General features: G+C 45.8%; 1 protein-coding gene across 4 annotated transcripts in view; it reads left to right on the top strand.

Moving 5' to 3' along the window:
- The window catches only part of si:ch211-51h4.2, a 432,821-nt gene that overhangs the window by 262,371 nt on the left and 155,528 nt on the right, over positions 1 to 14,922 (top strand). For all 4 annotated transcript variants that reach the window (XM_041210942.1, XM_041210945.1, XM_041210934.1 and 1 more), the window contains one exon: positions 11,323 to 11,463. In XM_041210942.1, coding sequence (XP_041066876.1) covers positions 11,323 to 11,463 — 141 coding nt within the window. The remainder of the gene's footprint in view (positions 1 to 11,322; positions 11,464 to 14,922) is intronic.

Genomic DNA, 14,922 nt, shown 5'->3' with positions numbered 1-14,922 from the left:
ATCATAATACCTTCCTTTAATATGCCATCCACTAATTCCCTGTTACCTGTTGAATTTGTTTATCTATTTTTGTTAGTACATGATTGTAATGCGTTTGCATGTTTTCAATCTGATTATTTAGTCTATATTTGAATTTCTTGATGTAAATAACATTGCAATTTAGCCTTTGGCTGCAAGCATGTTTCTTAGGATTAGTGTTATAATCCTGGCCTCTTGCGCACCCTGTCTTTTCATTGCTTCACCATTGGCATTTGTGTCTTTAGCTGGCTAGTCTCAAAAGGTCTGTAGGTCAAAATTTTACATCCTGCGCCCAACCTAAATGGACATGAAATAGCGCGAGATGACATCAGGCAAGCATCCCGATGTCGTCCCACACGCAGGCAATCTTCAGGTCACTGAGCACGCGCAGGAATTTGAGCCGCACCCGCCAACAATTAAAGGGCCGCTTAAGGCCATTAAAAAGGCAATTGACCCTGATTTTACATTGCCTGCGTGATTTTGCGCTCGTTGTATGGGCAAAATGGGAAAGCAGGCATCCATGGGTGGGATAAAAAGGGTCTGCAACATTGCCATGTGAGTAGTGAGGAGTTTGAGATAGTTTGCTACTGGTTGTTTATTTGAACTTGACAGCTTCATCTCTGTCCTCAGCTTCAGCCTTAGCATTTCTAGCTTAATTTCAGGGCTCATTGATGCATCCAAGGCTCCCCAAGGTTTTGACCGTGTGGACCCTTCCAAGCAGCAGATAGTCTTCTGTTACCTTGGTAATGGGGATTGTGTTCTCCACTGGTGGCACTTCCTCTGAGGAGGAAGCGAGGGAAAGAAGGGCAAGGGGGCCAGGTGTCCCAATGCAGCTTCCAGGAGAGCAACCTGTGGAATGGAGAGGTGCATGCACAAGACGCGCAGGGCCAGCAAGCAGTCCAAGGCGGAAGAGGCTGCCACTATCCTTTTGCCAGGGTTTACAAGCGGCGATGCAGCTACCTCAACATGTCCAAGGTGCAATGTCGGAGGAGGCTTCGCTTCTCCAGGGAGACTATGACCTCCATTTGTCAGATGATTAGGCCTGAGATCACCACCAACAATTGGCCCTCAACTTCTACACCTCCGGCTCTTTCCAGGGCTCAGTGGGGGATCTTTGTGGAGTGTCCCATTCAGCTGTCTCCAGTTGCATCAAACTAGTGACTGATGCTCTGTTCAGGCGGGTAAAGACATTTATTCATTTCCGTATGGATGAGGCCAGCCAGGCTGAGCGAGCCAGAGGGTTTGCAGCGATGCGGGGAACCCAGCTATCGACTGCACACATGGCTATCAAAGCGCCAACGGGTCAGCTGGGTGCCTTTGTCAACAGGAATGTGCTATGTAGCCTGGCAGCTCCCATGATTCTTACTTCCTCAGACACTCACAGGTGCCAAGGCTATTTAGTGCTCCAGCTCGACTGGATGGATGGCTGTTGGGTGACAAGGGCTATCCATTAAAATGTGGCTTATGACAGCTCTCCACCACCCAAGAACAGAGGCAGAGCAGTGTTTTATTAGGAGTCATGCCTCCACAAGGTCAGTGATAGAGAGGACAATAGATTTTCTGAAGATGTGCTTCCAATTCCTAGACCATTCAGAGGGAGCACTACAATACCCTCCAGAGCGGGTGTCACCGATTGTTGTTGAATGCTGCGCTCTCCACAATCTGGCACTGGAAAGGGGGGAACCCACTGGAGGAAGAGGATCTTGAGGCAGCTGCACAGGCCACACATGATGAATCCAGTGGTGAGTCAGAAGAGGAGCACGCTGAGGACATGGAGGCAGACTTCTGGATCCTTCAGGGAGGCAGGAACACCAGGGACGCCTTGATCCAACGCTCCTTCAATGAGGCTGCCAAAGATCTGCTTCCACTTCATGCCAAGGCAGCTGCCTCCATCCCAGAAGTTTGAAATGACCCTTTCCTTTAAACACAAAGTCCACTCAGTGCCTGTGCAATAAAGTTTAGAGCCACTCATGTCCAGCATGAGATACTGGCGTGCCCTGCACCTACAAAACAAGTGAAGCATACTCAGGCCATTAAATCAAAAGCAAAATTTATATCATGTTGGCACTCACATCAAATGAACATAACAATATCTGATGTTAATGGCCACATCAGTAAACATATTAACAAATCATGGCAGAACAGAAGATCACCCATGAGCAGTCCCTCTTCTACTCATGGTGCCTTAAACTTACATTTGCAAGTGCTGCATGTTGTTGCCCCCCACACTATGCCACCCCCTGCCCCCCCCCCTCCCCTTTGCTGGCAGAAACTTTGGAGGCAGCCTGCTGACTGTGCTGACCTGTTGGCCTTGATGACCTTGGCTGTCATCCTCTAGCCAGTGGAGCCTGTGCTGGCTCTGCCTGGGAGGGAGCGGACAGTGCCACAGCTGGCCTCCCCCCAATAATTGCAGCCTCATCAGATGCCATGGTCACTAGCAGAGGGGCAGAGGAGTTGCTGCCATCATCCAGAGCGCCCTGAGAGGACCCCGCAGGGATGACAAGCAGCTCATGCGCCAGCTGTAGATTGCATGTTCACCATCATTGATGGACGGGCACGTAGCTGGGATATTGTGTGCTTCATCCATCTCCCACACTGTCACTAACCTTCTGAGGTCATTGCCTGTGTGAAGGCTTGCGGGTCCGAGCGCAACCCCAGGAACCCCTGATTCTGTCCCTAGAGCTGCCTCTACATGAGAGTCGCCATTCCCTCAATGGAGGAGGCAGTGCACTTGATAATAAGGGTCAACGCAATGCTGCTGCTCTGCGTGGACTCCTCCATGACAGAGACCATGGCACGCATACCCTCATGGATCTTTGCTAGATCCTCCCACACATTCCCCTGAACATCCAGCATTTGCTGCCTAATGGATAATTCCAGAGGCTCATCATTTGCCTTCAGCTCAGCATCATGCTGGTCTCCAGCAGTCCTCCGACTGCCAGTGCCCTGGGCACATTCTACCTCCGTCTGCTCCTCAAACGAATGCAAAGTTCTCTCACCACAGTGCACCAACATTCTAGCTGATGAGCTAATGCCCATCAAGGTGCTGGTATATGCACTGGTGCCTGGTTCAGAGTTGGGGTGTGACGCAGGTGCATCTAAAGCCTAGTGGTCCTCTAGCGTCAAGGGTAGCTCTTTGGAGTTCTACGTTTGTGAGTGAGCTGGCGATTCTAGGGGAGAACAATGACATCACACTGTCACTGTGCATTCCAAGCGCCCTGGTGAGACAATGGAGATCTGCATCATGGTGCCATTGTCTTTCAGTGATCAATGGATACTCCAAAACAAAAACAGAATTACCTGGAAAATCTTAGCAGGTCTGGCAGCATCGGCAGAGAAGAAAAGAGTTGATGTTTCGAGTCCTCATGACCCTTCAACAGGTTTGAGGCTCTCATTAATGATGAGACTACACAAGAATGTTTGCATAATTCAATACGCTCACCTCTGCACTGCACTCTTATCTTTTTCAGAGACCCCTGCCTCTCCACAACTGGCTGACCAAGGTGGGCGGTGGCACTCCAGCTTCAACCAGCTCCAAGGCATCCATCTCGTACCTCATCAGAATGAGGAGGTTTGGGGGAGCCTCTGCCTGCCTTAGTTCTTTCTTTGGTGTTATGGCTTCTCTTCTCCTGAAATGACAGAGGAGCATTGATTTGTGCACACTACCCGCAGCGCCAATGCAGCCTGACAAACCTCCCTCCCCCCCACCTCCCCAGGACACCTTGCAGGGCACATCCGAGTCATGGCCCTCAACCCACAAGGGCACTCGGGCCAAGCAGCTAGGGCTCACACCCCCGCCAGCTCAGGTGCCAGTGACAGTTAGCACTCAGACTCTAACACCTCTGAGCTCCACCGGGGGATGGCCAGCCCTTAACACTTCTCCATGATGATCCATTCCAACTCAGTACTCACCCTTGCTGAGTGCAGCAGATCGTTGAGCCTTTTGCTGGCATTGCACCCATGTGCGCCGCACAACGTCGTGGCAGCTGACCTCGGCTGCCACCTCCTCCCAGGCTTTCTTGGTCAGATGTGGAGGCCTCCTCCTGACATCTCTGGGTAATAGAGTGTCCAGCCTGATACCAAACTCCTTCACAAGGATCACGAGGGCACTCGTCTGAGAAATGGGAGGGGTCAAGTGCCCACCCGTCTTGCCCTCCCGCCTCCAGCTACTGGTGAGGCTGTTGTTCAAATGAAATGTTTTCCTGGACAGACTCCAAAGATTCTCATATATAAAAACAAAAAAACTGCGGATGCTGGAAATCCAAAACAAAGACAAAAACAGAATTACCTGGAAAAACTCAGCAGGTCTGGCAGCATCGGCGGAGAAGAAAAGAGTTGATGTTTCAAGTCCTCATGACCCTTCGACAGAACTTGAGTTCGAGTCCAAGAAAGAGTTGAAATATAAGCTGGTTTAAGGTGTGTGTGTGGGGGGCGGAGAGAGAGAGAGAGAGAGGTGCAGTGGGGGTGTGGTTGTAGGGACAAACAAGCAGTGATAGAAGCAGATCATCAAAAGATGTCACAAACAACAGAACAAAAGAACACATAGGTGTTAAATTGGTGATATTATCTAAATGAATGTGCTAATTAAGAATGGATGGTAGGGCACTCAAGTTATAGCTCTAGTGGGGGTGGGGAGAGCATAAAAGATGTAAAAAAAATAAAAATAAAATAAATAAATAATTTTTCTTTTAATAATGGAAATAGGTTGGAAAAGGAAAATCTATATAATTTATTGGAAAAAAAAAGAAAAGGAAGGGGGAAACAGAAAGGGGGTGGGGATGGGGGAGGGAGCTTACGACCTAAAGTTGTTGAATTCAATATTCAGTCCGGATGGCAGTAAAGTGCCTAGTCGGAAGATGAGGTGTTGTTCCTCCAGTTTGCGTTGGGCTTCACTGGAACAATGCAGCAAGCCAAGGACAGACATGTGGGCAAGAGAGCAGGGTGGAGTGTTGAAATGGCAAGCGACAGGGAGGTTTGGGTCATTCTTGCGGACAGACCGCAGGTGTTCTGCAAAGCGGTCGCCCAGTTTACGTTTGGTCTCTCCAATGTAGAGGAGACCACATTGGGAGCAACGAATGCAGTACAGTAAGTTGGGGGAAATGCAAGTGAAATGCTGCTTCACTTGAAAGGAGTGTTTGGGTCCTTGGACGGTGAGGAGAGAGGAAGTGAAGGGGCAGGTATTGCATCTTTTGCGTGGGCATGGGGTGCTGCCATAGGAGGGGGTTGAGGAGTAGGGGGTGATGGAGGAGTGGACCAGGGTGTCCCGGAGGGAGCGATCCCTACGGAATGCCGATAGGGGGGTGAAGGGAAGATGTGTTTGGTGGTGGCATCATGCTGGAGTTGGCGGAAATGGCGGAGGATGATCCTTTGAATGCGGAGGCTGGTGGGGTGATAAGTGAGGACAAGGGGGACCCTATCATGTTTCTGGGAGGGAGGAGAAGGCGTGAGGGCGGATGTGCGGGAGATGGGCCGGACACGGTTGAGGGCCCTGTCAACGAGCGTGGGTGTAAAACCTCGGTTAAGGAAGAAGGAGGACATGTCAGAGGAACTGTTTTTGAAGGTAGCATCATCGGAACAGATGCGACGGAGGCGAAGGAACTGAGAGAATGGGATGGAGTCCTTACAGGAAGCGGGGTGTGAGGAGCTGTAATCGAGATAGCTGTGGGAGTCGGTGGGTTTGTAATGGATATTGGTGGACAGCCTATCACCAGAGATTGAGACAGAGAGGTCAAGGAAGGGAAGGGAAGTGTCAGAGATGGACCATGTGAAAATGATGGAGGGGTGGAGATTGGAAGCAAAATTAATAAATTTTTCCAAGTCCCGACGAGAGCATGAAGCGGCACTGAAGTAATCATCGATGTACCGGAGAAAGAGTTGTGGAAGGGGGCCGGAGTAGGACTGGAACAAGGAATGTTCCACATACCCCATAAAGAGACAGGCATAGCTGGGGCCCATGCAGGTACCCATAGCCACACATTTTATCCTTCATTTTATCCTTCGGCTCATCCGACGCCTCAACAAGAAACTTTTTCTCTTTCTCTCAAGTGCTAAGGAACGCAAGCTCCAACAACTCATCGACACCAACACCCATCTAGGACCCTCCACCCTGGCCTGTCCCTCCGTCCCCACCCCATCTTCCAATCCCAACCCCAGCCGTGTATTCACTATACCCCCTGACCTTCCCCTCTCCGATGCTGAACGTTCAGTGCTCAGCAAAGGACTTAGTTTCATGCCCTTACGCCCTCACCTCAATGAATTTCGTGCTCGACATGATGCTGAACTCTTCTTCCGCCGTCTTCGTCTCCGGGCTCACTTCTTTGGGCAGGAGTCCTCTCCCAGTTCAACGGATCCTTTTACCCATCTCCAATATTCTCCCTCCACCTGGACCCCTCCCTCTGGATTCTTACCTTCTCTTGATCTTTTCATTGAGAACTGTCGGCGCGACATTAGACGTCTCAATTTCTCTGCTCCTCTCACCCATTCTAACCTGTCTCTCTCTGAACTTACTGCACCCCATTCTCTGAGGTCCAACCCTGACATTGTCATCAAACCCGCTGACAAGGGTGGTGCTGTTGTTGTCTGGCGCACTGACCTCTACCTCACGGAGGCTGAGCGTCAACTCGCAGACACTTCCTCCTACCTCTCCCTGGACCATGACCCCACCACTGAACATCAAGCCATTGTTTCCAAGACTGTCACTGACCTCATCTGCTCTGGGGATCTCCCTCCCACAGCTTCCAACCTGATAGTCGCCCAACCTCGGACGGCCCGCTTCTATCTCCTACCCAAAATCCACAAACAGAACTGCCCTGGTAGAGCGATCGTCTCAGCTTGCTCCTGCCCCACAGAACTCATTTCTCGTTATCTTGACTCCCTTCTCTCTCCCCTTGTCCAGTCCCTTCCCACCTACATTCGTGATTCCTCTGACACCTTACGTCACATCAACAATTTCCAGTTCCCTGGCCCCAACCGCTTCCTCTTCACCATGGACGTCCAATCCCTCTACACCTCCATCCCCCACCAGGATGGTCTGAGGGCCCTTAGCTTCTTCCTCGAACAGAGGCCCGAACAATCCCCATCCACCACTACTCTCCGTCTGGCTGAACTTGTTCTCACGCTGAACAATTTCTCCTTCAACTCCTCTCACTTCCTCCAAATAAAAGGTGTGGCTATGGGTACCCGCATGGGCCCCAGCTATGCCTGTCTCTTTATGGGGTATGTGGAACATTCCTTGTTCCAGTCCTACTCCGGCCCCCTTCCATAACTCTTTCTCCGGTACATCGATGATTACTTCGGTGCTGCTTTGTGCTCTCGTCAGGACTTGGAAAAATTTATTAATTTTGCTTCCAATCTCCACCCCTCCATCATTTTCACATGGTCCATCTCTGACACTTCCCTTCCCTTCCTTGACCTCTCTGTCTCAATCTCTGGTGATAGACTGTCCACCAATATCCATTACAAGCCTACCGACTCCCACAGCTACCTTGACTACAGCTCCTCACACCCCGCTTCCTGTAAGGACTCCATCCCATTCTCTCAGTTCCTTCGCCTCCGTCACATCTGTTCCAATGATGCTACCTTCAAAAACAGTTCCTCTGACATGTCCTCCTTCTTCCTTAACCGAGGTTTTCCACCCACGGTCGTTGACAGGGCCCTCAACCATCTCCCGCGCATCCGCCCTCACGCCTTCTCCTCCCTCCCAGAAACATGATAGGGTCCCCCTTGTCCTCACTTATCACCCCTCCAGCCTCCGCATTCAAAGGATCATCCTCCGCCATTTCCGCCAACTCCAGCATGATGCCACCACCAAACACATCTTCCCTTCACCCCCCCTATCGGCATTCCGTAGGGATCGCTCCCTCCGGGACACCCTGGTCCACTCATCCATCACCCCCTACTCCTTAACCCCCTCCTATGGCACCACCCCATGCCCACGCAAAAGATGCAATACCTGCCCCTTCACTTCCTCTCTCCTCACCATCCAAGGACCCAAACACTCCTTTCAAGTGAAGCAGCATTTCACTTGCATTTCCCCCAACTTTCTGTACTGCATTCGTTGCTCCCAATGTGGTCTCCTCTACATTGGAGAGACCAAACGTAAACTGGGCAACCGCTTTGCAGAACACCTGCAGTCTGTCCGCAAGAATGACCCAAACCTCCCTGTCGCTTGCCATTTTAACACTCCACCCTGCTCTCTTGCCCACATGTCTGTCCTTGGCTTGTTGCATTGTTCCAGTGAAGCCCAACGCAAACTGGAGGAACAACACCTCATCTTCCGACTAGGCACTTTACAGCCATCCGCACTGAATATTGAATTCAACAACTTTAGGTCGTGAGCTCCCTCCCCTATCCCCACCCCCTTTCTGTTTCCCCCTTCCTTTTCTTTTTTTTTCCAATAAATTATATAGATTTTCCTTTTCCAACCTATTTCCATTATTAAAAGAAAAATTATTTATTTATTTATTTTATTTTTATTTTTTTTTACATCTTTTATGCTCTCCCCACCCCCACTAGAGCTATACCTTGAGTGCCCTACCATCCATTCTTAATTAGCACATTCGTTTAGATAATATCACCAACTTTAACTTTAACACCTATGTGTTCTTTTGTATTATTGTTGTTGACATCTTTTGATGATCTGCTTCTATCACTGCTTGTTTGTCCCTACAACCACACCCCCACTCCACCTCTCTCTCTCTCTCTCTCTCCGCCCCCCACACACACACCTTAAACCAGCTTATATTTCAACTCCTTCTTGGACTCGAACCCAAGTTCTGTCGAAGGGTCATGAGGACTCGAAACGTCAACTCTTTTCTTCTCCGCTGATGCTGCCAGACCTGCTGAGTTTTTCCAGGCAATTCTGTTTTTGCTCCAAAGATTCTCCCCTGGCGGCCTTCAGGGAGCTGCCTCTGCTGGTTTTAAAGCTCCCACCGGGTCTCCATTGGACCTGGTGCCTGACAGGCTCCCGCCTCTGCCCAGCCCTTCCCCACCATTGAGAAGATGCATTTCCCGCTGGGCAGACCTTAATTGGCTTCCAGCGTGAAATCGCATCTGCAATGTGACTGCGGCAGGGAGCAGATTCCACATCTACTTCCACCGACTTGGCACACACGCCAAGCTTGAAATTTAGGCCCTGGAGTTCACTCCCTCAATCTTTTTCTCTCTCTACCTCTCTCCCCTCCTTTGAAGAATTTATTAAACCCTTCCTCTTTGATTAATCTTTTGGTTATCTGTACTAATATCTTTGTTTGTGACTTGCTGTTAAATTTTGCTTGATGACGCTCAAGTGAAATGCCTTTGGGCATGTTACTATGCGAGTGGTGCAAAAGTTGCTTTTGAGTCTGCAAGTATTCCTGAGGTTCTGCAATGTTGGGAGAAAGTTAGTTCAGCGAAAGTAGCAGAATTATCCTGGAATAAGCAAAACAGCCAGTTTCAATCAGTTGGGAATTATTCAACAGATGGCATTGGTTATTTTGCGATTGTTTGAGCAGACCTGCAATATAATCCCTCATTTTCAGAAATGCCAGCCTGGCATTTTACTCCAGAGATAAAAACAAAATAACTGCGGATGCTGGAAATCCAAAACAAAAACAGAATTACCTGGAAAAACTCAGCAGGTCTGGCAGCATTGGCGGAGAAGAAAAGAGTTGACGTTTCGAGTCCTCATGACCCTTCAACAGAAGCTCTCTTTCAGTCAAACAGACTTTCTGTCAATGCCACCTTCACACAAACTTCCCTTATCCTTGCCTCTCTCTTTCCTATTTCTCAATACTGTCTCTGAACTCTCCTCACTCTATTCCAACGTTGGGCAACCTATGGCCTGTGGGCAGCATGTGGCCCATCAGGGTTCTGAGAGCGGTCTGCAAGACATTTTGTTGACTGTTGCCCACACACAGGGTTGCCAGATTCCATTGATTTCCATCCGCGTAGTTATTTTCCTTCCAGTATTACTAAAGTGATGCACATGCAAAGCCATGGCACGTGAAGTGAAGTGTGTGCTGGTTGCACACAACATTGACTGTGCGCTCCCTCTGTGTCCAATCAAAGCGCTGCCAAGGTTCAATCGGCATGCCCTGCAAATTCTACCTACCCAGCGCAGTTAGCAAAATTACCCTATCCCAAATGATTGTCTTGGTTACAATACCAGTGGACGTGGGAGGTTGTGCTTTTTTATGTTACTTTTGCGAGTAATCTAATTTGCCCCAAATTGTATAATGGATCGCTATGTGTCAAAGTGGCGTGATGAAGAAAGAGAATCAGGTGCAAAATCATAAAGTATGGAGGAAGAAGTAGTAGCCAAAAAGAGGAAGATCGGTGACAAGGGCAGAATGGTAAAAGAAAGTTGGGAGATGGATTATTTTGTTGTTGGACAGAAAGGGAGGCCATTTTGTTTAATTTGCAACCAGGTGATATCAGTTCCAAAAAAATACAACATTAAGATCTGATCTGAGAAAATGTGGCTTAGTATGTCAAAGGCTTTGGGTTGATAAATGGAAGTTTGAGGAGGAACTAATTCATGTTCGTCCCCTGGGTGAAGAAGAAATTAACTAGTTAACGGGGAAAGGCATGTGAGATCTTTGGTTAAATATCCCTGGTCCAGTTCTCCAGCATTGCATTGCAAAGCTAATGTCAATCTTTGGATTAACATACACATGCGAGCAGGCTTTTTCTGCTATGGGACACATGAAATGCAAGAAACACAACAGACTAACGGATAGAAACCTCAGTGCTGAATTGCGAAGCATCTGCACATCCCTGAGTCCTAATCTAAGAAAGATTGTGGAGGGCATATTCAACCAGAAGTCACACTGCGTATGATGTAAGGGAAACATAGATATTTCTTTTGTTTTTACCATTTGAAGTTGATGATGGTTCTATTAATATATGAATGATTAAGCATTTTCTATCAATCATTATGAAATATTCGACGTGTATTAAATGTATTTAATCTTATTCATGGGGTCATGGTTAATGCATATTCAATCTTGCAGCCCACTGAGACGAGGGAGGGACACTCATGTGGCCTACTCACTAGTCTAGGTTGCCTATCACTGCTCTGTTCTATTCTCTCTCCTTCCCTTCCTCTGTTGCTTTCCATTTCAGTCATTTCTCTCAAAGAGCTTTGGGCTTATTTGATAATGCCTGATAATATATGCAAAATGGTCAGCCATTAAAGTCAGGGAGCAACTGGAGGCAGCAGCACAGACGAATCATGAGGCCTTCACAATTGGTGCCTGAGATAATTGTAGTAAAATTAAAGATCTTTGGATTAGTGAATTAATCTTTGTTGTCTTTCTCATGTAGGTGTTGGGCTGTATTGGACATTGTTCCCCAGACATCTGTGCGAAAAGTTCTATTTGATGGGGATTCGAACAGTAGTGTGCCTATTGGACATCAGGTGGTACCTGGCTACATAATCATCCACTCTAATATATCTTTGGAAGCGTAAGTGATCTTTAATTGTTATCTTGTACCAATAATTGGCAATTGTTAGTGCAGACTATATTACAAAAAATACTGTTTATTTTATGCCAAATATGATATAGTAATAATGTAATTTTGATTGACTGCAGGAAGTATGAAAAAGTAGGAAAGAATCGTGCTTGCATGCCTTCAACTCCAGACTTTTTAGGTAATAGCTAAAACCTGTTAAGTACTGTATTTTTTAAACTGCCGCATGGTTCACAAGGCTCATGGGATCATTTTATCTTAATTTCTTTATACAGAACATTTTTAGAGCCCAGAAAATGTTTTGGAATTCGTTCAATACATTTTAAAAATATTTCACATAAATAAATGAAGATCAGAGCAGTCCTAAGACAAAGTACTTTGCTTATTTGCCTTCTCCTTCAATATATTAGAATTTGTACCTTTCCCATAAAAGGTTGCTCATTAGAGTATTTATTGTGGATCTGAACTGGAAATAGAAATGTTCAAATTTGTCTTATCTACGTACTTCCCTTCAGTGATAACTGAATCACAGCATGACATCCAGCTCTATCTCACCACCATCTGTCTCAATTCCTCTACTGCCTCTGTATTGTCAAACTGCTTGTCCAACATCCAGTACTAGATGACCAGAAATTTCTAATAATTATGCATTGGGAAGACTGAAAACACTGCCTTTGGTCCCTGCCACAGACGCTGCCCCTCCCTAGCCACTGTATGCAATCTAAGTGCCCTTTTTCAGCCTGAGCCTCCAATTCCAAATACTCTCCATCATGAAAATCGCCTATTTTCACCTCTGTAATATTGACCATCTCCACCCTGTCTCACTCCACTTACTGCAGAAACCTTCATTCATGCTTTTCTTACCTCCAGACTTTTCTTATAGACCCCTCCCCGACCTTCCATTATCTGCACTCCACGAATTTAAGCTCATCCAAGTTTCTGCTGCCAGTATCCTAAGTCATACCAGATCTCATTCACATATCATTTCTGTGCTTGTTGACCTACATTGGTCCTGATGCAGCAACACCTATATTTTAAAATATGCATCTTTTTCTTCAATCTCTCCATGATTTTGTCTATCGCTATCTCTGCAACCTACTGCAGCTTTATAACCCTTCAATTGTTTGGGTTTCTCCATCTCTGGCCTCTTTTGCATCACTACCATTGGCAGCCATGTCTTCAACTGCCTAGAACTTAAATTGGAATTTCCTTCCTAAGCATCTCTGCCTCTCCAACTTTTTCACCTCCTATGGCATTCCTTAAAACCCACATCTTTGACCAAGTGTTTTTATAAGATCTTGAATATCCAACCCAGTTTCCAAAAAATACCAATATTTGCTAACAAATAGCAGGTGCAACTATGATTTTCTTTACATTTGTAAATGTGTGAAATCACAGAACATTTCTTAATCCATAATATTTATTGCCTAAACCCAAAGGCTAAAGTCGGTTTTATTTTGGTGAGAAAGATTCCGTATAAATCTGAAAGTGCTAATAGTTGTGTGACTGGAAATGTACTTGAATTTCATGATTTGAAGACTCAACACTCACTGCTACAAATGCAGTACTACAATGCCATCTGCAGAATGCTTCAGAAGTGCACTGAAAAAGTGTTTATCTTTCACATGCATTTCGCTGAATGATGCATCAAATTCCATTTTTCAGAGTCATTTATTAGCTTTAATGCCTCTAAATTTGTGTGACCAGTATTGATTTTGCAGTTTTTAAAAAACTCATGTAGCTTGCAAAATGTAGCCTGACCGTTGACATTTCTGTGATAAATGAATGACGATGCCTTTCAGGGGAGTCTTCAAATCTAAAATTCCATGTCCTATGTCCTTTGCATTTAGGTGTTATAAAGTGGATATGAAAATCATTTTTAATGTAGAAATCTCAACCCATGTTTGTTTTTGCGATTCAATCAATGTAAAATTGTTGAAATATTTTACAATATAACTCAAGAATAGCTTTTATAAGATGTTTATATGCAAATGAATATAATATGAATGGCCTGCTCTCTTCAGCTAAATTATTCAACAGGCTGACAATAATCACTGTGCTCAATATTCAAAAATATGAATAATTGTGACATTGTTTATTGTTGGATCAAGAGTCTACATTTAAATGTGCTATCTGAAACAATGATGTGAAATGTTTGATAAGATTACATTTGGATCACAGCGTTCCTGTCTGATGTACAATTGAATGAGGTTTTGTTAACCTTAGAAAAATGAGTATTGTCTGAATGCTGTTCATTTTCGCAGCAATTACTCAAGTGCACAGAACAAATTAATGATCATTTTGTAATCGATACAGTTATAATTTTTCAGCTTAAATGATCCGCAATTCTAGAAGTAGGAGATAAAAAAAGATGTTTGGGGTTGGGGGAGTGGGGATGGTTGGGGGGGTGGGTGTGCGGGGGTGGTTGGTAGCACTGAAGAATCAATTCCAGTTGTGAGAAGGGATGATATACTAAGTGGGTCAACAAACGAGGCTTTATGGATTGAGCTTAAAAATAAAAAAGAGGTAGTCACACTACTGGGAATATACTACAGACCTCCGAATAATGAAAGGGAGACAGAAGAACAAATATGTAGGCAAATTTCTGCTTGTAAGAACAAGAGGGCAATAATAGTAATACTATCCTAATATCAACTGGGATTCAAACAATATAAGGGGCATCGAGAGAGAAAAATTCATGCAGTGTGTCCAGGAAAATTTTTTCAATCAATTAGTGACAAACCCAACTAGAGGAGATGCAATTCTAGACCTAGTCTTGGAGAATAAAGATGGGCAAGTGGGTGAAGTGACAGTTGGCGACCATATCAGGGACAGTGATCACAATTCAGTTAGATTTAGTATTACCTTGGAAAAGGACAGAGATAAGGCAAGAGTAAAAGCCTTGAACTGGAGGAAGGCAAATTTTGCAGAAATGAGCAGGGACCTGGCTGAGGTGGGCTGGACAGCACTGCTGGAGGACAAAACAGTGGAAAACCAGTGGGAAGCACTGAAAAACAAGATCCTAATTGTACAAAGTAGACATGTCCCCTACAAAAATAAAAGTGGTACTGCCACATTTAGACCTCCCTGGTTGTCTAGAGGAATACAGAGGAAGATCAAACAGAAAAAGAAAGCGTACAATAGGCACAAAGAATTAAGCACTGCAGATAACCTAGATGAATATAGGAAGTGCAGGGACGAAGTAAAAAAGGAAATAAGGAAATCAAAGAGAGGGAGTGAAAGGAGTTGAGCAAGTAAAGTTAAAGATAACCCAAAGATGTTTTACCAATACATTAATGCTAAAATGTTAGTTAAGGAAAAAGTGGGACCTATCAGAGATGAAGATGGAAACTTGTGTGTAGATGCAGAGGCTGTGGGAAGGGTTTTGAATGAATATTTTGTCTCTGTGTTTACAAAGGAAAGGGAGGATGTAGATACAGTAGTCCAGGAGGA

This window comes from Carcharodon carcharias, chromosome 2 (assembly GCF_017639515.1).
Source record: "Carcharodon carcharias isolate sCarCar2 chromosome 2, sCarCar2.pri, whole genome shotgun sequence".
Classification (NCBI taxonomy): domain Eukaryota; kingdom Metazoa; phylum Chordata; class Chondrichthyes; order Lamniformes; family Lamnidae; genus Carcharodon; species Carcharodon carcharias.
Note: the sequence above shows the minus strand (reverse complement) of the source record. Positions and strands in the feature narration are given on the sequence as shown.